Raw genomic sequence first — 25,723 nt, 5'->3', positions numbered from 1 at the left:
AATTTGTTCTTTGCACAGCAGAACTCAACCTAGATGGACTCCCAGGAGATTCTGGACCGCCTTGTTGGACGTCTTCACCACTAAACGATGATGCTCACCACTAAACGATGATGCACAATGCAAAGCACACACGCAACTGCTCGCATTTGCTAAAATCACTTTTGTATAAAATCTTTGGAGCATCTGTCCATGCCCGCTGCGGTCGTAAATAACTTATCCACTCAAAGGGAGGGACGGGCTAATGAAGTCAACTGTAAGCCACTGCACTGCGTACCTCACTGAAGCTGCCTTGCCAGCCGCAGCATCACTGCTGCTCACCATGGTGCCCGGTGCTTCGCTTTGGCATACACCGCAGCGGTGTAGATCTGTTCATGAATCAGGCAGATCATGCTGCTTTTAAGTTGCGTGCTCGCCTCTACCTCACACTCACTCTTCACACAGCAGAGATAGCTTGCAAATGCAATCATTAGAAGACCATTGATAGGACTCCAAAGTAAAATGTGAAGCACATTAAACAGACAGATAACAGGAGCCTGCACAGTGTAAGGTCCCGCCTTCTTAACGCGTGCCACACTATCATCTTGATGTCTTTGTGCCATAACATTGTTCCCTAGTTTGGAAAGTGAGGTAAATCGGATTCAGAAAACAAGTGGATTAACTTAATCACCCCTCGGCTTTGACAATGACCTTCGCTTCAGAGGCATAATAAGGATTAGTTAGAAGTGCAAGGACATATGCCACGCAGAAGAAAAAGATTAGAGTTCTCCCGTGACAGTATGATTGAAATGTGCTATTCACTATTCCTTCATGGCGAGGGGCCGTGACAAAAGGGCAGCAAGCAATGCATCATAATCTAACGGCTGTGATCTCCAAACGAGATATTTATAAGCGAGAAACAAAACATTGTCATCTGTTCAATAAGAAATCAATTCTTACTGTTAAGAAATTTGGCCAAACAAACTACTGTATCATAGGATCACAGAATAAGGAAGATAAGGACATTTACATTAACTTTAGTGGCATTGATTCCAATCTTTTTGACATTTATTTTCCATTCATGTCATTAGCACAAGCAAATGAAATGTAATATTTCTTAGCGACCTTGCTAATTCATTGATTTTCTGCACAGGAAGGAAGTTATTCTTGGGATTGTATGAAAGAGAATACTACCAAGCCACTGCACGCCACACAGTTCAATAGGGCATTACTTTGTCCAAAGTAATGCAAACTGATAACAAGCCGTGACCTTCGGCCTGACTTCTGGGAAAAGTGAGGTGAGTCAGGAATATGAGGTCAGTGCATGGAAACAGAGGATAAGAAATTCTTCATAAATAGGTAAAGGCGGCGGCTGAACGCCAATGAGCAGGCTGATATGTCACTCATTCATAGTGTCTGAAAATATCTTTTTTTTTCTTGTTAATAAAAAGATACACCGCAAGAACATGTGAACAATATGCTGAGGTGGGTTCACTGTAGGAAATGGCATTTTATCACGGTTGGAATCAGCATCTATGCTAGCTGTAAAAGGAAACAGTGGCATCTGTGTGCACCTATGCTGATGTATCAGTAGATTTGTGTGTGCACAATTTAAACCTGGAATGATACGCAACTACAGATAGAGGTGCAGCAGTGGGGTGTAGATATGCTGCAATCTCTCAAGTGCACACAGTGCTTTGCATACGCTTTCCATTGGCTGGCTGATACAGAATTTCTCTATTCATACCCTTTACGGTTCTTTTTCCATTTTTTTTGGGTCTCACTGCCTCTGTCCTTACCCTCAACAAAAAAGTGTCACCCTCTGAGTAGTGAGATAGAAACATGGTGACTGCAGTTACATAACAGGAATAGCTATTTGAGCAATGTCTTCGTCTCTTTACAGTATGTGCATATCAGTTCCAACAATCTTTTCTTGGTATCAATGAGTGTGAACACTAGAACTGTCCCGACTAATCGACATAGTCGATGTCATCGATGACGTAAATCCGTCGGCGAGCACAACATCCCGTCGACTGTTAATGAAGGGTTGAAAAAATATATGTGTGGAAAGTTCCGAATGTCGGACGCTGTGTGGGGAAAGTGGCACAAAGCCAAAAAAATCACACCAGAGTGTCCAAAACACTGACTTATTTCAAAGAAACAACGGAGGGTACACTGTTGTGTCCTGTCTCTTCAATGCCAACCTTGGCTGCACGTCGGCCGTGAATAAACACCTACGCTGTCACCCAGTTGTACTTTTCGAAGACGAAAGGAGTAAGTCCATCTAACTAACTAACGACATGTTTTATTGAAATTGCTAAGCCTGTCGCGATATGCAATGAGTCCATTTATCGCACGGCAAATAAAAATGAGGGCGGTAATTTTCACGGCTGCGTTTTATCGCTGCACGTGCGTGCATAAATTTGTGCTTGCGTGCTGATGGCATATGAGACTCTAGTTCCTTTCTCTTATCATCATGCTGTAGAATTAAAGTTCAGACATCAAAATAAGAAAACACATCTATATTAAACACTGTAACGTTAGCTTTGCTACACTGAGGTGAATGGGGAAAAAAGGCAACCTACTTTAGCATGCTATAAAATATTGGCAGTCGTATCGTAAACGCAAACTTGCGGTTAAAAGGTGACACTTCAAACATGAAAAATTGCTGGTTAACAGCATTTGCAAACGAAAAAAATGAAGAAAAAAAAATCTATTACTGACAACACATGCAATGACAAAAAGTGCTTTTTTGCGGAGTGTAAAGCTTAAGTTAGCTGTTTAGCGATCGTACTTCCGTTGAACATTTCAAAATAAAAGCATGTCATGTTCCTCATATAAATAACAATTTCTGGAGTTAATCCCACATACCGGTACTTCAGAATTCAGATTCTACACTAAGAATACCTTTAAAAGGACACCCTTTATGAAAAATCTGATTGGCAATGTATAATTATATACTACAATGTTAATGCCAGGTGTTTTTCCTAAGAATTGTTTTGAATCATGTTGGAAAGGCGAAGTCAGTGTTCTGAATCTGTTTACATTCCATTCTTTTGCACTAGTTAATTCTATCAGCATTTCAACTCATTGTTTATTTGTGATTTATTATTGTTATTTACATGTTTATTTGTACTTTAATAAAGAATTTAAGTGTTCCAAAATGTTTTTGTGAATTGATAAGCGTAACAAAAATTTCACTGCTAAATTAGTAAAAAAAAAATAAAAAAAAAAAATATTAAATTAGTCGACTAATCGTAAAAATAGTTGGCTGACTAATCAGGAGAAAATAAGTGAATAAGTGAATAAGCCCTAGTGAAAACTCCATTTTAATTAGCTCTTCTCGGCTCAGCTCAAGATTGACTGATGAACACACGTTGGTCAAGGAGAAATCAAACGTCAAAAAGTCAAAAGTTTTGAAGACTCAAAAAAAAACAAAAAACAATAATTAGCATACAACCTAACAATACTCTTAGCTCTGTAGCTACACTGTAGAATTGCAATCCATACACTCCAAATGGTGCTTGACTTTAGCAAGGAAAAAACACAGGCAACCCTTTTTCTTTTCCATTGATGCTGTTAGTGTGTCTTTTAGATATTTTTCCAACTAGTTTGCCGTGATACTACCTTGAAGTGCAAAACAAACTGCACCAGGAGATGCTAGCTGACCAAGTGAGCAACTGTCTAGAGACATGCCTGAAGATCAATTTAGTAATCAATCAATCCGGTTTATGGTTTAACACTTTAGTTACCACTCTAAGGATTAATGAGTCAATAAAAATTGACAAGTAAACCATTTTACGATCTCACTATAATTTAAAGACAGTGTGGAAGGTGAGCTATTTTAAATACAAAATCGAGACCAATATATTCTTTCATTTTTGGTTCTTGTATTGCTAATGAGCAGATGTCAGAGGTTATATCTGTGGTGTGGATCACATCTACATGTGTCCATGAATGCTTCTAAATGTGAGCTTTGCCTCAAATATTCCATCTCAAACTTTAAAATAAGAGAGGAAGCTGCACTGTCAATTGTAACAGAAGCATAAACAAATGAACGTTTGCAATTTTCATACTGTCTACCGTACTTCCTTCTCTCATTCATTTCCATTTCTCCAGTAGGATTGAATATTTACTATATAATATAATATTTACTGCATTTTCACGCATTTTACTTCTGGCTGAAAGCAAATCCTGGGCAACACAGCAGTGGTAGGCTTTGGAAAACATGCCTCACACTGCGTACACACACCCTAACGCACACAAACCTCATCGACCCTCAGCAGTAGCAAAGGCTCAACAGCAATGGGTCAACTTTCATTGGAGAGCAAATTAAACAGATTGATTTGACCACACCTGCACAATGGTGACTCGCCCAGTAGCTAACATTGTATGCTAGTGATCCAAACCTGGTGATCACAAGATGCTCATAAAGGCATCCCATCTCTTACGCTGTACGACTAACTCTCCCTCAAGACTCTCTGTTGATGCAAGGTCATCCTACGATAGGTAGCAATGATAAGGATGAGGAAGGTTAAAGGTAAAAGCCCAACTACAATAGAACACATGATTAGTATTTTACTGGAGACTGAAGGCAGCTGGTTAAGTGCTGCAAAAATCTTGTGGATGTGAATGCATTTTTTGCAGTCTAAAACGAGCCCAATGTCACCATGACAGAGCTGCTCTGAAGGGGCTGTAGGCCATTGGGGAGGATGATAGATGAGTTGCCAAACACCCTCTCCTGTTTTATCATTGTACATGCGCTTTAACAAACAAATGCACACACACGCTGCAGCTAAGATTTGCAATGGCGCCTCTTAGATTGAAGACTTTTCTCAGGACATCGTTCAACCATTTTTTTCCAATGGAAGTGTAAACATTCATTACTGTCATAAGTGTCTAAAAACACGGCTGTTATTAATAATCCATATACCGTAATTTCCGGACTATAAGCCGCTACTTTTTTGCCTCATTTTGAATCCTGCGGTGTATGCAATGATGCGGCCAATTTATCAATTTTTCTAACGACCGCCAGGAGCGCTCGAGCATAAAATGAAAGCGTAAAACACGTGGAATATATGTGTCAATATATGTGTCGAGGATGATGCTAGTTTGCACTCTTACCCGTATTTTAACTTTGTGCTTTGTGCACGAATAAAAGTAGCAGACCCTCATCTTTGTGCATTAGTAAAATTAGCAGACCCGCATCATGGAAAATGCTAGAAGAAATGGATATGACGTGCCGAGTTGAATTGAAGGCTTGGATGAGTGATCGTTTACCAAAACTGGCCGCACGTGATGAGCAACTTTTGCACAAGTCCGACAGCGTGGAGCAGTTTAAAAACAATCCACCATCACCAACGAGTTTCGAAAAGTCGGTCTACTGCGAGACGAAGAGGACAACACACGCTCAGGAGTGAGCTTGTAAAAGTTAAGGTATTGTAACGTTGACAAAGAGTCACCCGCTTAGTTAGGTTGCAATTCTTTATTTTGGAAACTCGTGGAACAACACGCACGACTGCTGTCTGCAGCAGCCGATGCGCACCCCCCCCACGCAACAACAGGAAGGCACGTCTCTCGCTCTTCCGCACCTCCCTTACTCCCGTAAGTCACGCGCTATATTTATAGCCCGATTCGTTAAAGTATGTTACTAAAGAAAGCTCTGTGTATTTCTTCATAAATATCTCATGTTACTATGTAGGCGCACGCGGCTTATAAACAGGAGAGGCTTATATGTACAAAATATTTTTCCTTTAAAAATCTACTGGGTGAAGCTTGTAATCAGGGGCGCTCAATAGTTCGGAAATTACGGTAAGTAGTCTAAAACGTACTGCATCAAATCAGAATGGTCAGATGTTCATTTCCTATTTAAGTAAACACCAATATAAAAAATGACAATAGCTGTTCTTCATTATCTTCAAATAGTGTTTGGGATTTACTGTGTGAACACACTTGCATAGAGGCTACACACATACCAAAGGATGTGCACACACAGGCCATATGGGGATAAACCAACACAGGTATACTCACACATGCTTTGAGTGATTTATTGGTGTCCATGTGTTTTAAAATTAATCACTGGTATAAGCATTCCAGATGCAGATTTTTTGCACCCCCCACATACTCACTCAAAGAGCACGGTCCAGGCTTCATTATGACTGCAGGCCTGGCTAATGCCACAAGATCAATGACAGAACCTCTCTCCCCTTATTTCTATGACCCAAAAGCATGAGAGTGCTTCCATGCAGAGCACCCTGCAGCGTTTATTCCTTCCATGACAGAGCAGTCGACTCTAAAAAAAGGCCCTCAGGTCATCCCACTGTTAATGCTCTATACATTGACAAATTTTACAACCAACCAACTCATCATTGATCATAACACCAGTCGTGAGGGTAAGTGAGATTGCAAGCTGCTTCATAAACAGCTGACGACATGTAAAAAAAAAAAAACATGTAACAAGTGATTCTCCTGAAAAAGTCAAGTTTCCACAATTAAGTTAAGCAATATGGCTCATTTAAATTTTAATCAGTAATTTTGCAACTTCATTAATCTGAATGCCACAATGGCAAAGCGATGTTATAAATTAAACTAAAGCTCTTAAGCATTTGGAACCTGATTAGAGCATATTTACAGTAACTATAAAAGATTACAGATATCCTCTTTTGGGCAGAATTGCATCACTGTAATTCCATTACTTCTAATCAAATACTCCTCCCCAGGCCCTGCTGAGCACACCAAAAAGTTCACTCTTGACTTTCCTCATGCAGATAGAGGCCTACGTGGGCAGTGAAGGAGAAATACAGCTAGTCTCTAGTGAGCAAAGCACGTATAGCTGAGTGGCCATCCATCATGACCCTGAGGCAGAGAGCTACAGTATACGCATCCTGCCCACAAAGACCTCGTCTCATCAGAGGGCAAAGGGATCGGGAAGGTGGAGGACAGTAAGAGGAAGGGCGAAATCCCTCTGGATAAAGATGACAGTGTCATGTAAAAGCAGGCTTGGGAGTGGGGTGGAAATATCTGACCAGTGAGATTGATGAACTAAGCTTTTGCAGATGTAGTTGCATTTTTCCAGCAGCGCGTTACACGGCAGTACATTGCTATGATTACTTGTAGTCAAGCCAAGACATGAAGTCACAATTATAGGAAGAATGAACATGTAGATGAGTCCACCAAAACATCAATCATACCTCTATTCTATTACATTTCAACATGTCCCCAAAAAGTGAGCACATATAGGATGTCACATAGGACAAAAAAAGCAAATGAATAAGTGGTGTGACTTGAGTCTTTCATACCAAACTTGTGCAGGCATGCCTTTCTGGACTATTTTTAAGTTTGTGATCAGAAAATTGACTTCCCTAAAATGTTTCCAAAAGTTGCTAATTCAAAAATAGTAGTCTTGTTCAGGGTAGGAACATTCAAATACTGATGGACTGATGGGCCGTTTAAATGGTGACGCTGCGACACCAAGACACAACAATGTTTTGCGGAATGGCCTCGCCTTTACATGGTGACAGCGAAAACGGAAGGTGAAGACGCAAACCTTAATTCCAGCCTCCAAAGTGGAACGACTCGATTGCGGTAATTGCTCCGCAACCATATGACTGGAACGCTCTCGCTCCAATGACGTCAGCACTTGTACACGTCACTTTTGGCATGCGCAGTCACTGTTAGTAAACATTCAAAACAGCAAACATGGTGGAACGTCGGCTTTAAATTGACAGTTTTATAATATTTTTATTTCGAATATATTCAATGTTCGCAGTTTTGTGCCTTTTGAAGCAAAAGAAAACAGCGCATAGACGCCGTTGCTTTGAGTTGGCGGGTATGTTGTATTCCGGGTTGAGGAGGTTGTTGTCAAGGCAGTGCATCATTGGCTGTTGCTTTGTAAAACTGCACTGCCACTTGGACCTAACATGAATAGTACATCGTTTTCATGCGGCATTGCGACATTATTCGAATGAAGACGAACCAAGTAACCATGTAAATGCAAACATGAAATTTGTCGTATTGTTGGATTGTCACTATGAAAACGGCTCCTGAGTTAAGTATCAATGGGAGTTCAAAAGACAAAAAATCCAAAAGATTTTTGATGATGACCCAACTGGTGCCAATTTAGTAAAACAGTGTCCATTGTTATCTATTATTACAATTGGAGTAAAAGTCAGCATATGTTTTCCACAGAAAAACAAAGGTTATTCGAGTAATACATAAATCGTTAAGACTATAAATTACTGCAAACTAACAAATACTGATGTAAACACTTTTCTAATAAGAGAGTAACAATAAAAATGTAGCAATAGAAGGGTCGCTGTTATAGAAAACATGAGAGTGAAGAACCTGAACGTGAACTTAAGTGTGACATTAAGTAGTACACACTAGATGACTCAGTTGTGACTTATCAGCAGAATGAGGCTCAAGTAATCCATTAGATTATGTACACTAGAAAGTAGCTGTGTTTAATTTCACTTTTTTGTTTCTTTTTTCATTATTACCGCCAACACCCCCCTTGGATCATAGTCACCAACACCAGACTCTTGCCATCTGCCCCACTGACATGGCATTTTCATGGTTAAGGCACTGCAGATGGGCTCCGTCTCTCAAAATCCACAATGCGTTATGTGTTGAGGCTGCTTTGTCCAATCCAGCCAAAATAAAGACTAAGTCTTTCACCAAATCGCCTCCTCAAAGAGTGAGTAGATTTTTTTTTTTTTTTCCCCAGGTCTGATTATTGTACATATTCATTTTACACTTAAATTGCAGTACTACAGTTATTGGCATAAAATGAATAGAAATTTTACATGAACAATTTTGTACAGGGAAGCCTACATATATTTTAGTTGACATTTTCTTTGTCTGTAAAAGATATGACTGATTGAGGAATCAACAGAGGATGGCTTCGCATATAATTCTGTATGTTTGCTTCTCATTCACTGTAAGTTTTTAAAGAAAAAGCATCCACTGTAACCTGCCTCAGGTCGTTTCAGCCTTTGACGGACAAAAAGGACTCAACTGCTCTTCAGCTGTTTTTGCTACATGTGCACTTTCTCCCGCGTCCTTGCCACTGTGCATCTTTTGTGTCCTGTAACTCAAAACCGTCAGCTCTGTCATTCAGCCTCTTCAGAAGCAACCACACAAAGAGCAAATGTAATCCCCTCGTATTGATCTGGTCACGTGGTTACCGACAAAATCAAACATTTTAAAGCGGGATGTCAAAAAAATGTGATGAAACAGGCATACTGTATAGTACAATTTGATTAATTGTGGCAGCCACATCCTATAGTTTCAGGAGATGCACATTCGATTCTGGGCAAATCAGTCTACACATCTCTCTTCAGTTCGGTACACCTTTCCACAGCTAATGAGTGTTTGCCTTTATTGCCTGTCGAGTGAAACATTCTTTTTCATGCCGGGTGTCAGGAAACACTGCTGATACATTACCAGGGAGGAGAGATGAGAGCAGGAGGATATGAAGGGGAGAAAAGTATGATGACTAAGCCCGAGCTTTAAGACAGACAACGATGTCCCCTAATCCCTTCTGAGCAGCCATAAGCCTTCCGTTATCGCTCGTTAGAATTGTGCATCCCTTAAACACATTAATGCAGGCCTTAATGCTACCTCTTTTGTACAGCATAGTTGCTGCTTATTGGCTAAAAAGGAAATACGTGAATATTGACGTCTTTTTATTTTCTAAATTTTTCATATTAATTCCACTCAATCTCCGCTGATAGAAAATGAATACATAAACGAGTAAACCGGTAGAAACATAGTTGATTGCTCTGAAAATACTAGTTTTCCCTCTTGTAAGACTAGGATCACATCACTCAAGGTGCAAAGTACACCACCTTGATGTCTGGCCTTCAGAAGCCCTACATCCACTCAGCCTGTCAACCAGCAAAAGCTCTTTTAGCACCATGAATAACTTATAACATAAAATAAACACTGTAAATACCCAGGTCAACAGGACACATAGGCAAAGAAATGAAAGTGGCTCCATGCTGAAAATGTAGCCAAGCACTGCATAGAGTTCAATATTTCCAATATTTGAAGCCTGGAGTTTATCTCAAATGGTCAGTGTAATTTACAGAAGGGCTCTACTGCCCTTGCAAGGGTTTTTTCAAAATACTCTTAATGCACACAAGAAGAGTACAGAACAGTCTAAAGTCATCACTAGCCCTTTGTGTTTTCGGAACAGTCAATAGCATTTTTTTAAGTGATTCATTTCTTTTACAGAGAGGCAGGTTCCGCCCAACCATCTATCCATGAACTCTCAGCTGACATCAAGTTAAAGGATGACTACACACTGGTTTGGCCAGTCAATCACTGGGAACATAGAGACAAACAACCTCACGCTGACATTCACACCACTACTGAAGGAACTGAACCTACACAACCTGCACAGATCACATGCGAATGCAGCCAATGACGACTAATCTTGGCAGATTCCACTAAATTTCAGGATAATACAATGTTAACTACTGTAATTTCTGGACCATTGGGCGCACCTGATTATAAGCCGCCACCCACCAAATTTGACTGGAAAACGGCATTTGTTCATTGATAAGCCGCACCGGACTATAAGCCACAGCTGTCCTCATTGTTTCATGAAATATTTACACTAAATGATAACCGGGAACACTATATTTGACAGCGGCATCACATTTCTTCAAGCTTCTTTCGGCCAACACTGCTCCCTTGGGAGAGACAGTCAACCTCTGCTGCCACCTGCTGTCATCTCTTTTGTCGTCCAACATGCCTCCTAGCATGCATTGCAGCGCTACAGATGTAAATAACAATCAAAATTCATGTTCTGTGCTAATTATTTCTTCAGTTACTGTTCCAGGTATTCTTGGAATACATTTGACAGTGGGCCCCTAACACTGTCATGAGACCATCATAAATATACGACATGATACTGCCATGAGCGTCAATGAATTCTTATGACAGATCTCATTTTGTGTCATCTGGCAAATTGTCTCACTTTTGAATGGATGGAAAAGATCCGAGCTGGACATAAATGAAGTTTGTGACCTAATTTGCCGGATGACATTTAATGACATCTGCCATAGGCATTCATTAATGCCCATGATCGTGGTAGAAATAAATAAGTGAATAGGTAAATAAGTAGTAGTCCTATGGCAGTCTTATGATGCCGCTGTCAAATATAGTGTTACCTATTAACACACAAAAAAAGCAATGAATAAGCCGCTCTGGACGATAAGCCGCAGGATTCAGAATGAAGGAAAAAGTGGCGGCTTATAGTCCGAAAATTACGGTAGTTGTTTTATATGGCATTTTAACCGTTAAAACTGTGATGAACTCTTTTTTTTTTTTTTTTAATAATTGTGTGACCAGTTAAAAGTGAAATGATATAAAAAAACTGTTAGCCACTAATTGCCCTAATTACACTGCTGCTTTTCTTCCTGTCCTGTTGGTAGTGACCTAGTGGTGCTTAAATACTACCTGTGATGACCAGCTGTCACGGGTTAGACTGACCAGGGAGAAGCACAACTACTGGGCCACCACGACAGCAAAAAGAGGTGGGGGGGCCTTGTTATGCATTCTGACTGCAGCATGGTTAAGATGCTTGCTGTTTGCTGAGACAGCAGATGACTTGCCTTGCTCTTTCAGCCTTTCACTGAACCAAAGCAGGATAGACTTAATTGCCTCATTAGAAAATGGGGCCAGCAAGGAGTTGGCGTCTTCCACACGGTTCAATGTCAAACGTGCAACTGAGAGAAAAAGGTCAAAAGCATGACCAGCACTTGTTGTTTTTACATGTGGTAAAATGTTCTTATCACGGGTAAGCAGGCAATTTCATTCAGATTTGATCGTTTTCATTTCTCTTCATTCCATAATGTAACACATCATGCTTTTGCTATGAGGTGACTCCTACATGGCCTATTTATAAGCTTGAATCCATCTAAAAATCGGTGTAATCATGCCAACAAATTATTTTGAGAGCTTGATTTTGCAGACTGCCATAGTATTTCCTCCAACGCAGCATATTTGGGATGTGGATAGTAAATCAAGCTAAATGTTAAAACTCTGGAGTCCCCTCTTTAAAATGACATCCAAAATAAAAATGATGACCATATCTGGGAGGAAATGAGATGTCTTTCTGTTTAAAGATGCTTGAGATAGATATAAAACAAAGGAGTACAGCACAGTTTACAAAAGCAGTACAGCATTAACATACGGTACATTTGGGATGTGGGGCTTCAATGGGGGCATTCTATGGGGACTTACAGTTTTAATTTATTCACCTCCTATTACTTTCATCATATTACATTTTACTTTGTAAGGTACTCACACACAACCAAAAAACATTTCCACATTCATGACCTCTGTGTTTAGAGACGAATGTTTAGAGGAAAATACAAATGACGTTTTTGCACTACTAAATGATTTGATGAACGCACATAACCAAAATAACTCATATAAAATTCTTTCTACTTACACATTTTCTGTAAATTGACTCTTAACAGGGGGTTTGATTAAAGATCACATTAAGCTAAAACATGTATATTTAACGGATACACAAAGACGCATGCCTCCTACTTGAGAAAATTCAGACTTCTGTCAGTAAAAGGGTCATGTAAGATATGTAACATCCCTGGGGTATGTACTTAAAGGGTATGGACTAAACAGCTATTACCGTGGGGCTACATTTTAAAAATGCACAGTTACACATCTGCATGGGCAGTATAGCGTTAAGCTTCCATTTCATCAACCAGTCATGTCTAACGAGTTGGAAAATCCAAAGGTGTTGGTGCCATCTGTTCTGAAGCACTTTGCAGGAGAAAGGAGGGAAAAAGATACAGTGTATAACCAGTCTCTGAGCTCCCAAATAAATTAGTTTGTATCGCTTACACAAACAAACTCCCTATTCTCTGCCCTTTGCTGACAGGAGAGCACTGAACTCCTGACTATTTCACAATCATTGCTATTACATACTTAATAATTGAGTGTTGTAATTAATCACTGACAGCCAGTTAACTAGGTTTATGCTGTGGTATGAAAGGCCAAATTGCTGGCATTGTAGTTAGATAATTAAACCATCCATCTATCAAATACCTTGAACTGCAAGAGAGCAGGATTGCAGCACCAATTGGAGTATTTAACAGTTCCCTAATGTCCAATGTGAGCGGTGTGCTTATGATGACTTTTCCTCCTTCAAATAACAGTGTGAGAAACCTGGACTGAAGTGTAATCTACTGTATATAAAACCAATATGGTATATATTATGGACATCCTTAAGATGTATTTGTAATTTCAGAAGGAGTCTTCGGAAATACAATACGAATTAATAGTGTCTTATTTTAAAATTGTTATTAGTGCACGGCAAAAAAAAAAAAAAACACTGAAATTGTTTGAAATGCTCACAACAATGCATTATGAGAATGTCTTGCTCGGAGCATAGCTATTAAATACCAGTAAAGCAGGAGATCCAAAGTCTGTGACAAGTGATTATTATTATTTTTTTTTTTAAAAAGATGCTACTTTTCATCTATGACATCAACGTGTTACAGCTGGTATTTTATACTAACCATACAGTGGAGAATTAAACTTCTGTTGCAGTCACTTTTAAAAGGATATCATAAAAAAAAATAATCGGTCACGAAACATTTGTTATATATACAGTAATTTCTGGACTACAAGCAGCTACTTTTATCCCTCATTTTGAATCCTGCGGCGTGTGCAATGATGCGGCCAATTTATCGATTTTTCTAATGGCTGCTAGGGGTGCTCGAGCATAAAATGTAAGAGTGAGACACGTGGAATATATGTGTCGAGGAAGACGCTAGTTTGCACTATTACTGATTATTTAATTTTGTGCTTTGTGCATGAATAAAAGTAGCAGACCCTCATCTTTGTGCATGAGTAAAATAAGCAGACCCGCATCATGGAAAATACTAGAAGAAATGCACTTGCAACTTGGCATTAGTGTGAATCATGCATTTAAAGTGGCACTCCGAGTTGAATGGAAGGTTTGGATGACCAGCGGTGAGAGATCTTTTACCAAAACTGGTCGCATGCAAAGAGCAACTTTTGCACAAATCTGCCAGTGGATCCTGACAGCGTGGAGCAGTTTGAAAATTATCCACCATCACCAACGGGTTTCAAAAAGCCGGTCTGCTGCATGACGAAGAAGACGGCACAAGCTCAGGATTTAATTTACCTCATAATGAAAGACATCGAAAGCGACAACAAAAGAGAGACAGAAGGTGCGTGGCGAAGTGTGAGCCTATCTGAGCCTATTCATTATCCGACACTGAGGGTGAAGACTTCCATGGTTTCAGAGCACATGAAGAACATGAAGATGGCTAACAAACACTTTTATGTTTCGAATAACCAGTCCAGTTACTGCTATACTCCGTGTTGCTACTACATAAGTGCCGTGTTGCTGGCGCTGTTTGGAAAGAAATGTTAAGGTATGTTATTAAAATTAGGAAAACTCTGTTTATTTCTTTGTAAATATCTCATGTTAGTATGTGGGCACACCGGCTTATTGACAGGAGAAGCTTAAGTATGTACAAAATGGTTTTTCCTTTAAAAACGTACTGGGTGAAGCTTGTAGTAAGGGCCGCCCAATAGTCCAGAAGTTACGGCAGCTATAGGTATTTCGAGGTAACACTTTATAAAATCTTAAATCTGAAATGTTTTCACATCTTTCAGTCGGAAACGTGGGGGAATTAGGAACTGGGGAATGTGGAGTGCTATAGCAGGGCGACACCAAATATTGCTGACTTGACATTTTTTAACGTTATTAAACATAGATTGTTTTATCATCCAAATAAAATGTTTCAGAAAACATAATCCTGCAGTATTGTTAATTCTTATATTTAGATCCAAACTGACTCGATGACCAAGTCTCTCTCTGACGTTTAGAGGTCCTGCAAAATAACAAAACGTATAACAGAGATGAGCATTGACAATACTACTGCCAAATTCAAATGGATAAAAATATCACCATGAATTAAAAAAATACAGCTCCAAATTCATGAAAATAGAAACTGGCTCTGTGTGGGTGTTTCTGCTGAAAGAGACCTTTAGTTGTCACTAAAATACTGTACATTCATTTATCGTGGCTCTTTCTGAGCAATGTTCTGCAGTCTGTTTAGCGCACAGGCACTCTTGCCTTTGAACACTGGCAAAAGAGGCCACCATTCAAATTCAACGGGCATCTGACGGAACTGAAACCAAATAACACACCCGGTGCCGGCCACTGTTGCTCGATGTTTGCCCGGCAAGCCTCGCTGGGCTGCCGCCCTCTTAGGCTTCCCTGGCGATGCTATTCAAGTGGCTATCCTCAGAGGCTTCCTGGGCTGCACTCAATGATTCGCCCTCCCTCACCTTATAAAGCGTTGTATCTTTCAACCACTGAAGTGGCACAGCGGGCTGGCTGTTTCATCTTGCATTATTATTATTGAAAGTACAAATAATGTAAAATACGTTAATATTTGAGGGAAGATGGCTAAGTTATAATGAATGAGGAAGTTGTAATTGTACTGTCTAACTACGCAAGCAAAGACAGCGCTGAGTCGTCATGTAGTGGGAGGCCCTACTCATGCCAGGAATCTGACATCATCTTGCACATTCAGCCCTGCCCTAAAAGATCTATTCCACAGATGAGGTGAAAAAATGTTTTGTTTTTTCTGTTATGTCTCAGTATTTCTGCAATATATTGTTCTCAGTCTTTGCACGTGTTATCTTTGAACATACAGTATTTCATGTATTTAGAAAGAAAAGTATTTTACAGAATCTTTAAGTCTTTTACATGTAACTGGTTTATCTTCCGCCGCACTAATCAATGATTGCTGGACCTCTTCCATCGCCCATCAGACACCATCAATCTTATGGTCCCTCTATTGCTGCAACCTGAAGATAAATGGCTGAAGGGCAGAAAGGTTTTTCCTGATTAAAACCATAAATGCTTTAGTCAAGTGTGGCAAACAAAGGAGGAAATGGAGTGAGACAATGGAGCAAACAGGGTTCAAAACACCTAATGGAGTGTCCTGCTTGCTGGGCTAATAGACTTCTTCAAATTGAAAGGAACAGCAGGCGCCTAAACAGCGTGCTATAGAACATTTCCTCCAGTTCATTCAGCTACAAACCAGTTGGAAGAGTGAGAGGAGTTTAAAAAAAGGCATGCCTGGGTCGCTATTGTTCGGTGCATTATGGATGTTTTGATTGATCTGCAATCAATCCTGGTAATTGAGTAATATCTAAATGTCACACTGAAGGAAAAAAAAGCCATTGCTTCATTTAGTCAAGACACAATTGAATAAATGAAATGGAATGTTTTAGAATTTATTCTGTCTATGTTATGATGCTTCAAGACTAATGGTAGGCGACCCCCTGTAGTCTCTGCCTGGCTGTAAACTGTGATCTTTTGCTGATGTGTATCCCAGCAGCTTGTTTTAATATCCACATGGATATTTGGACATGGTAATCAATAATCACAGTGTGAGACTGGTCTCCCCACTGGCTGGGCTCTGACAGGTCAGCCCCATAACCAATTAATAGTGCTTAGATGCCGGAGAGATATGATTAACTATTGGCAGACAGGTTAATATTAGGACATCTTGCCACTCATTTGGAATGGGCAGGTGAACCGGATTTAAAACCCATGAAATTTCGTTAAGTAAAATGCCCTGCACATTTCTATTACCCGTAATTCACGGGCCATTACAATTTTAATCACTTTTCTACCCCTTAGCTACATCACCCCTGGGAACAACAACAAATATGGAGTTCAAGTTCTTATTGTGATGTAAACATTGATTTGATTGATTAGTAATTACGTCCTGAAGCAATTTCGGCAAACGAGAGTGCACTTCGTTGCTGCAACCAGCAGAGGTGCTGTAAAATCAGTCACAACTAGTTTGCAATTTAAGGAGGAAGTGCAAGATATTATGCAACAATAATTTTGTTTCCTAAACTAGGGGGCTTTCATCCATTATGCTGACATAAAACACAAGCTGTTTTTGTGTTTTGGCGATACAAGCACATATTTTTGCACAAGCTACTCTCTGGCTTAAACAGTGGATGTGATATTTGGAATTTTTCCCTCCTCATTAGTTCATTGTCTACATGATGTCCCCACACTACCAAATGTCTTATAGACTCCAAGCTCCCTCTGAGCAATAAAGATTTATCCTTATAAGCTGTTTATTCTCCGGCACAGTTGGATAGCACAATTAACTGCACAGAGAATAAATAGATTTAAAGATTTACTGAATCTGGTTTCAGTGACAGAGAATGTATATTAAGTGAAAGTGATGCATGTGCACTTGCAGTTATGACTGAGAAAGTTCTGAAGAGTTCAGCAATGACACCACATTTGCTTTACATTTATACAGAAATTGCGGAAGACATTAGGTGAGGCATTTAAAAGTGGTATCACCTTAGCTGCTTCAGGCAAGGAGCACTTTAGTTGTGTTCGTCAGAGATTGAATCTTGTTTACTGCATCGCCAATAACTGTGGGCAAATCCACAGTGGAGTGAATCAGCACAAGACAATTCCATGCTCTGCTTCACAGACTGCATTAGCCTTCCACCAGCGTTTATTCATGATTTGATCTTAGTATTACTTACATTAAACAATCAATAGACCTTGAGTAAAATGGCAATAAAAAAACAACATTTTTACTTTCAATCAAATAAGTGTTGAGTGTGCAGTGTAATGTCATGGTTGTATAGGAATTTGGAAGAATGCCGTAAAACATTTCATGGATTGCGTATCAAAAAGCAAGCAACCTAATGAAATAAAAAAAAAATGTTTAATTGATTTTATTCCAAAACAATATTTGCATGAGTATTGCTAGCATGCTTACAAATTAATGACCATTAAAAGCTAGATATTTACTGAAAACGTTAAACCGAGCAAACCGACAAGTTTAGTGAATAAGGGAGACATTCCATTGTGTTATTTTATTGCATAATGTGTAAATGTGTTTTATCTTATTATAATACAGTATAAAAATAATAAACATTTCACACTATGTCCTTTCTCGCTTAACTGGATAACTAACTACGTATGTATATTTGACCAAAATGTTCAATTCAAATAATATTGTTACCTGTAATTGGTAGAGGTATCTACTGTATGTCAGAAAAAAATGCTTGCATACTTTACTTAACTCCCGGTTCACCAATTACAACTACCACAAATGGTAGTAGTGCTATTGATATTAGGGATCACTGTTGTAGCATTACATTGATTAATCCATAAGCACTGCCATTGTGTATCAGCAAGTATCTGTAGGATAGGTTAAAAGAAAAATCTCAAGTGCTACTTTCAAATATTTATGCCATCGAGCATATGACCTCATATTTTTTCAAGGAAATAGAAAGCAGTATTTGCATTTGCTTCATTGACTTTCATGGTTATTCCCTGCAGCAAATAAATCAAAATACCTCCCTTTGGAGGGAGTGTCCGGGTCAATAAAGCTTACAGGGAGTTAGGGCCCTATATTTCTATAGGGTTGTTAAAAGGTCATGTGCACTCATTTTAAGTTAGTCTCCCCTGAACCTGTATTGGCACTTATTTATCCCAAGTGGTTAATGACCTGAAAATGCATATCTGAATCTTGGTCCAGGTTGAAATTTGGTGTTTAGTGATGCAACAACAAAATGTTTATGGCCCATGTACTGTATGTGCTCACAAAGTCATCGTTATGTTAGTAAATATCTATTTGAAGTTAGACTGAAATGGACTCACGCTTGAGAGTTTCATCATTACCATGCACAACTTTACATTTTTTTTTTTTTTTAATCAAAGTAGGCTTCATACATTTATATTTTATAGTAATTGAAATAAGTTCATATTGAGGGTGGTATGCCTTGAATGAGACAGCTTCACCATACATCCTTATGTTTCTTCAATCATACTTTAAGTTGGTATTCTACCTTTCATTCATCGTGGGGGTGCCAGAGCCTATCCCAGCTAATTATGGGCAGTAAACGGGGTACACCCGGAATTGGGTGCCAGCCAATTGCAGGAATCCTACCTTCTATTAGGAATTTGCCATCATGTGCTGTTGCCACTCAGCTGGTGTAAGTGACAAGTGCCCAGCTGGTAGACCCTTTTTCAAAGGAAATTTAACAGGCAAACATAAACCTGCACACTTACCTTTAATGGTGACACCCTGACACGGTTGAAAGACCTACTGAAGCATTACTGTGATCCATTTTTAACTAAAAATGAATGAATGAATTTCACTCATATATACAGCATCTAACACAGCTATTTTTTTACTAGTAGGTATCTAAAAAAATGAGTTTGAATCATGAAGGACACTGCTGACAGTTCATTTGAGCATTTTAGCATGAGTTAACCCTCGCCACTACTAGAGGTGGGAATCTTTGGGTACCTAACGATTTGATTACGATTCAGAGGCTCCGATTCGATTATAAATCGATTATTGATGTCACCCAACCCCCCCCCCCCCCCCCCCCCTTTTAATGTTTTGTACATTAGTTCCAAAATAGTTTAAAACTCCTATTAGGCTAAACCAAACTAATATTTAAGTATCAAGTTAACAGTTAAAAACATTAAATAAAATACTCAAGTCCCCATTCTGTATCAGCAGCTTTAATTTACATTCAATTAATTTAATGATGTGAATCAACCGTTAAAGTTGATAAAATTGCTCCCGTTATTCCATAATTTCCCTTCTGTCTACTTACATGTCAAAGTTTTAAAACGGTTTCATTATTTAAAGATAGATTCAAGTCAAGATTTTGCTGATTTAGGAGTATTTCAGATAAAAAGTTAATTAGGTTCGCTCCAACAGAGCCTTCTAGAGAAGTCTACTGCTTTAAGATGGCGGCTGTTTACAACGCGGCAACTACTAAACGGCAAGCCTGTCGTTTCGCATCTAGTTCTTTTTATATGTTCTAACACCGCAGTCGTCTGTCATTTAGCATCTAGTTCTGCATATATGTGATATCTACTATAGCCGTATGTGGCCGTATGTTTGTAGCAACTAGCAACTGGGCATTTTTTGAACCAGCTGTCGGCCGCAGCCAGGTATTATTGTTTTTTTTATCTAGCGGCATGAGTTGAACATGATATTTGCTCTCGGTCCGTTCCTCATTGCGTCCTGAAGACCGCGCTGACCGTGTTTTAGTTCTGCTTTACCTGGTATAATTCAATAATCGGAATTTGGATGTTTGTGAATTGTTCTCGACTCTTCCACGGCCGAATCGTGAATAATCTAAGAATCGGAAATTTCGCACGTCTCTAGCCACTACTATCACTTTGTAGTCACTACAGGTCTGAGGCTCATAACAATGTCACCAAACATGGTGCTCACTTTCTGTAGATTAATTACTATGTGTAATTCTTGTGTATTGTCTTGTGCTTGCTTGCACATACTTGTGTTCTTGCAAAAATATTTTTCAGTTCTCCTTCAAACAAGCTATTCTGAATTGCTTTTGTACGGCACAACAACATTCTAGCGAGGTGATGTCATGTGTGGCCTGCACACATGCGTCTCATTTGATGTGAATGCAAGTCTCTCCAGAACATCTGTCAAAGATTAGCTGCGAAGTGAAATAGGCAGTTACTGTTCCTATGTTTCGGAATAATCTGGCAGTCATTTTCCAAGTGAAGGATGAAGAAGTCTGGCAAGTGTATCAGTCAGAAATATAACAGCAACCCTGCTCTGTTAATGCATGTTCCTTGTGTTTTACAAACTTCAAGTGACAACTTGGCTGCGGAAACCCCCCGAAAAACATGGTAAGAAAATGTCAAAAAACAAGATTGTAGGCTATACACCCCCCGCCCCCCAAAAAAACAAAAACCCCTAAACTCACTAGACTCACTTCTACGTGACCTTTATTCCTATTTCCAATGTTTCCAGCTGCTAGCAAGAAAAATAAACACGGCACGACCTTATGCTTGTACAAGTAAAAACACGAACTGAACAAAAGGGGCATTTCTACTACAAGCATTCTAATCATAGCAGTTGGCTAGCAGAGACAGAATAAAAAGGACAGACCTACGGACTAAAAGCACCACAATCAATGAAACATGGAGAAGCCCTCAGGTATTTGTATTAAGAAAAAAAAAGGACAGCTTGTTATTCAGGGAAGCACCCAGTCATTGGAAAAGCTAAAACGTTGACAGGGAAGCGCTTGGAAGGGAAATCAGTGTTTGTTAGTAGTATGGGTCAACTGTTGTGAAGACCCTCCACATTCATCTGTGGAACTCTTCAGACACCCTTGTAAAGAGTGTTTCCTCGACCACATTGCTCAGCCTTTAAGCTGTGACACTTTTACATCATGTAAAACAATCCCTACATACAGTATAATAAAATCTGCTTTTCACTTTGCCCTGAAAGTCATATAATCCACCTTGCATTTGAAAACAAAGTCTTTTAACAGTTGGTGCAATGCAATCACAGTTTTTGTCCTGTTTCTCCTTTTGCATCTGCATTGCACTGTACGCTCCTGGATGAAAAGCCACAGGATATTGATTTCTAGGATGATTTGCATTGTCTGTTCATTGTGTGTGTGCTCCTCTGCATCATCAAGTGCAAATTAATTGTGCCTGCCAATTAAAGTGAGAGCGGAAGCCATTTGAAGGTTTACGCTACTGCAACGTGATATGAAGTTTAATTCTATTTACATTTAGCTAGCAAACTGACTGACAAATGCTTTAAATATCTTACAGTTCAAGTCCAGAGAAACATATCCGGCAAATTCCACAACTAGTGGCTATTTTTCAAAGCACATCCAGCAAACAAAGAGTGCCAGCGTGTCCAATGCTTAAAATGATCAACACAATATCAAAACAGAACCTTAATGCTTGGTAACTAGATGTCAAAAACTGTGGTTTTGTGAAAATGTCAGACGTTGGCAGCTGTTTGTGTGTGTATGTAGGAGTGTGATTCAGGCGCAAACACATCAAGATGTCACTTCATAACCTCTGGCACAGGAGGCTCCTGTCATCTTCACATTTCTGATATCCTCAGCCAAGCCCTGCAGACACGCTAAATATAGAATGGGGACAAAATTTGCTGTTTGTAGCCAACGTTGTGCTCATCTACATCTAAAATAAGCTGTGTGCCTTGACACCGCCATCTTCTCTTAGACTCATGCCTGGTAGACAAGAGCTTCCTAGGCCACTAATTCTACCACCAGACTGCACCCCCATTATTGCAGGCATTGGATCCCTTTAAATGATTGACAAACATATCTCATTCTTCCAAATGTAATTTGGTGCAAGTGCTATAAAGTATGTTATTACATCTTGGAAAGTAATTCCCTCATTCCCAATCAGTGCCTGAGGACAGGTGGCAACTCCATTGTTGGTCCGCTTTACCTGTGCAAGTCAAGCCCTGCAGCGGGTGGAGTTACTTGATTTGACCTTGTTTCTCATTTTGCATTAGCCAAAATACAAAAGGGAGTTATGAAGCCTGCTGTGGCAATTAATTGCGATGCTTATCTAGAATGGCACCAGTGGAAATTACATCGGGAACAGATATTAAATTAAGGACATTTTGCTACTTGCAAGGCTGTAACCAAATAAAAGAAGGAAAGAGTCTTATGAATGAATATTGATTTTACTATAATCAAACTTCCTCTCTCTGCGTGGCCCCTTAGTTGATCTTTAAATGGATTCGTGTTGGTACCATTTCAGATGACAGTAACAACAAAGATAAAAATAGCTAGCCGAGTTCGTTCCATGAATCAATTTACTCAGGGAAAAAAAAAAAAAATCGGTGCCATTCTTGAATGCAAGGGATATAAAGTACAAAGTTTCAAATTAGTAAACTGGCCACACTGCAAAATAAACAGGAGAATAAAATGCTCTTATGTCAGGAGAATAAAGAGGTATTCTAGGAAAATCAAAAATTCTGCTATTTAAAATATCCTGTTTAGTTTGTTTATATCAGAACGATATTGTAGGCAAATACCCGACTTGATTTTTATAAGTTGTTCTCATAAAATTAAGTTTTTTAAATGTTGTAATATTTTGCCATAAGTTAATTCCTTTCCTGAATGACTTATTCAGTTGAATTAATGTATAAATTTTAATATGAGAACAAATTCTACAAAATAAGGCCTGAGTGAAGATTCAAAACACTAAAACTCTCAACTTTATGGCAGACCTGGTAAAAAGCCAAATGATGATATCTATAACGTATACAATTATGGGATATAAAGATATAGAGTATATAAAAATATATTAATATTAAAACTGTTGTAAAGCAGATAACTTGAGATGAATGACAAAAATTTGATGCACGAGGCTTCCCATGGCATATCCTGAGCCTCTGATTAGTTTATGCAAATATTGGTTTCATATCTGAATTTTATGGTAATCCATGTTTTAGTATAATGCCTTTTCTAATTCTGCTCTGACAAATGTGGAATTTAATAAAACTCTGTTAACAAACTAAAATAAGGCACTAGATTCTTTACACTACCATAAGTGTGGCTCTTAATTTCTAACCATGCTTTAGGATGCAATAAAATATTGTTTTATAGTTTATTTCAAATCATAGTGTGCCATCATTGTTTTCACATTTTCACCAATATGTCTCTCTGATCATTGTCAAGTTCAGCAAAAAAATCCCTGGCCGTACCCGGGACTGATGACGTAAACCAAAAAAAGTGCTTGTATGCAAATTCTAAAGCAGAGTCAGCTCCTCCAGTTAAACTGCTATAGTGGCCATCCCATTTGGGAGCATGCAAAAGCTTCAGCAAGTCACAATATGTGCAATTCTATTACCTTCAATTACAGCTACTCTTATCTCATCCACTCTCAAGAGTGATTGGGACCAATCCAAAATTAGATTGTGAGTAACTCAGCACAATACATGTCTGTACAAAACTCATTTGCAGGAACAATAAAAATCCGCATGGAAAATAAACAATGTAAAACTAAACAAAAGGTATGAAACTTTAAACGTAAAGCCTGCAGTCTATTGACTCCTCTCCAAACTGTAAGTGTCCCACACTTCCACAATACTGTTGGCGTCCGACCAGACAAAACAAGCCTGCAGAACTTTGGTGGTCTAATGGAAAACACACAGGGGATTCCAAACTTTTGCACGAACAAAGAAACCCAGGCTTGTTCATACACTCTTTTTGCATACTTCTAGCTTTAAATTACACCAATTCCCAAATTGGGACTTTGTTCACATTTGACTGCAGGTGATAAAACAGTAGCGGGAGGAGGTATGAGACATCTTACTGGAAGTCAGTTTTTACACGCTGTCTCACTGGGCTACATTAACTCCCAGCTAGAGGAGTCATATTGGAATTAAAGGGTACTTAATTGAGTTGAGAGTAAGAAGTAGTAATGTTCATGTACAGTAATGTAAAAGTAATGTTCTAATCGGAAACAACAAACAGACCTTATTCTTTGAATGACATACGATGGTTGTCATTAGGTGTATAACTGTACTTATTATTTTGGCATAAAAATTGACAGAATCTCAATATATATATATATATATATATATATATATATATATATATATATATATATATATATATATATATATATATATATATATATATATATATATATATATATTTCATGAAAATGGGATTAACATTTTTTTTTACAAACACAAGCCAAATATGCATCATTTTTCATTTTCTTTGTCAATATCCATTATTATCATAACAAAAGTATATTTACAAAGGAGGGGTCGTTAACTTTTAAGGGGCTTCGCTGTTGTATATTTGAATCACTGAAATAGTTATGTGCTTTTTCTATGGAAATAAATGGCACCCAGCTGAGGCAAATCATTATTAATATTTACAGTGACATCATTTTGAGTCAAGGCTAGTGCCAGATGTGTTGTCAAGGACTCTCGTATTATACAAAGCTAAACTAAATTGAATATGATCACGACAAGCATGAGGACGAATGTTCCCCTATGCCTTTGTCTAATTAGTCTCTCGCGTTTAAAAAAAAAAAAAAAAAAAGACAGTGAAGGTGAAGCGACTTACCCAGAAACAAATAGCGAAATATTGCAGACATCGCTGCAGGAAATCCCACATACAAAGATGAGGTGGAAACAATGCGCTGAGGACGCCGTCACGTTCACACGCGAATGGCGAATTGAACGAGAAAGAATGTCAGCAAAAGAGCACAAAAATATTGACAAAGGGACATCATGTGTCTCCGCGAGCCTTCGATGTCATCATTCTCGTGGCGGGGACACACGCACGCATACAGGCGAGCAAACACACTTGGCTTCGGATCAAAGTTCCTTCCGCTCCCGCAATCAAAAAGCAGCGTGGTGGCTGTGGCGTGGGACGTGTCGTGTGCGGGGTCCACTCAGTCGCCTCCTGAACACGAGGCTCTCCTCCTTTGGCTCCTCCGCTGCACAAAATACCAGTACAAGGAGGAGGAGGAGGAAGAAGGAGGGCGAATAGGTGGATGGTGATGCTGAAGGATGGAGACCTCTAGAGTCTGAACTTCTCTAGCAACCTGCACAACAATGGTTTTCTGGTTTGCTGCTTCTAAGGTTGAATTATTGTAAGTTATCAGTGGCTTACAATGTACAAAAACAAGAGAAACATTCAGTAAGTGAAGGTCTAACACATTATATCCCTTGAATATTTTGCAAAGATAAAAAGTTCAATGTTTAAAGTAGTGCTGCACGATAACATTTTTGGCACCGATACCTGGATGTGCAGTATCGACTGATACCGATACCATAGCGAGACCACTTTGTTTGAAATTTATATATATATATATATATATATA

At 39.0% G+C, this 25,723-nt stretch overlaps 1 protein-coding gene across 1 annotated transcript in view; it reads right to left on the bottom strand.

Moving 5' to 3' along the window:
• The window catches only part of clmpb (CXADR like membrane protein b), a 106,833-nt gene extending 81,490 nt beyond the window's left edge, over nucleotides 1-25,343 (bottom strand). The window contains exon 1 of the mRNA XM_057838531.1: nucleotides 24,961-25,343. Within this exon, the coding sequence (XP_057694514.1) occupies nucleotides 24,961-24,991 (31 nt within the window). The 5' untranslated portion in view covers nucleotides 24,992-25,343. The remainder of the gene's footprint in view (nucleotides 1-24,960) is intronic.
• Nucleotides 25,344-25,723: the final 380 nt, after the last annotated feature.

The sequence above is a fragment of the Corythoichthys intestinalis genome, chromosome 6 (assembly GCF_030265065.1).
Source record: "Corythoichthys intestinalis isolate RoL2023-P3 chromosome 6, ASM3026506v1, whole genome shotgun sequence".
NCBI lineage: Eukaryota > Metazoa > Chordata > Actinopteri > Syngnathiformes > Syngnathidae > Corythoichthys > Corythoichthys intestinalis.
This window is presented reverse-complemented; position numbering and strand designations above follow the sequence as displayed.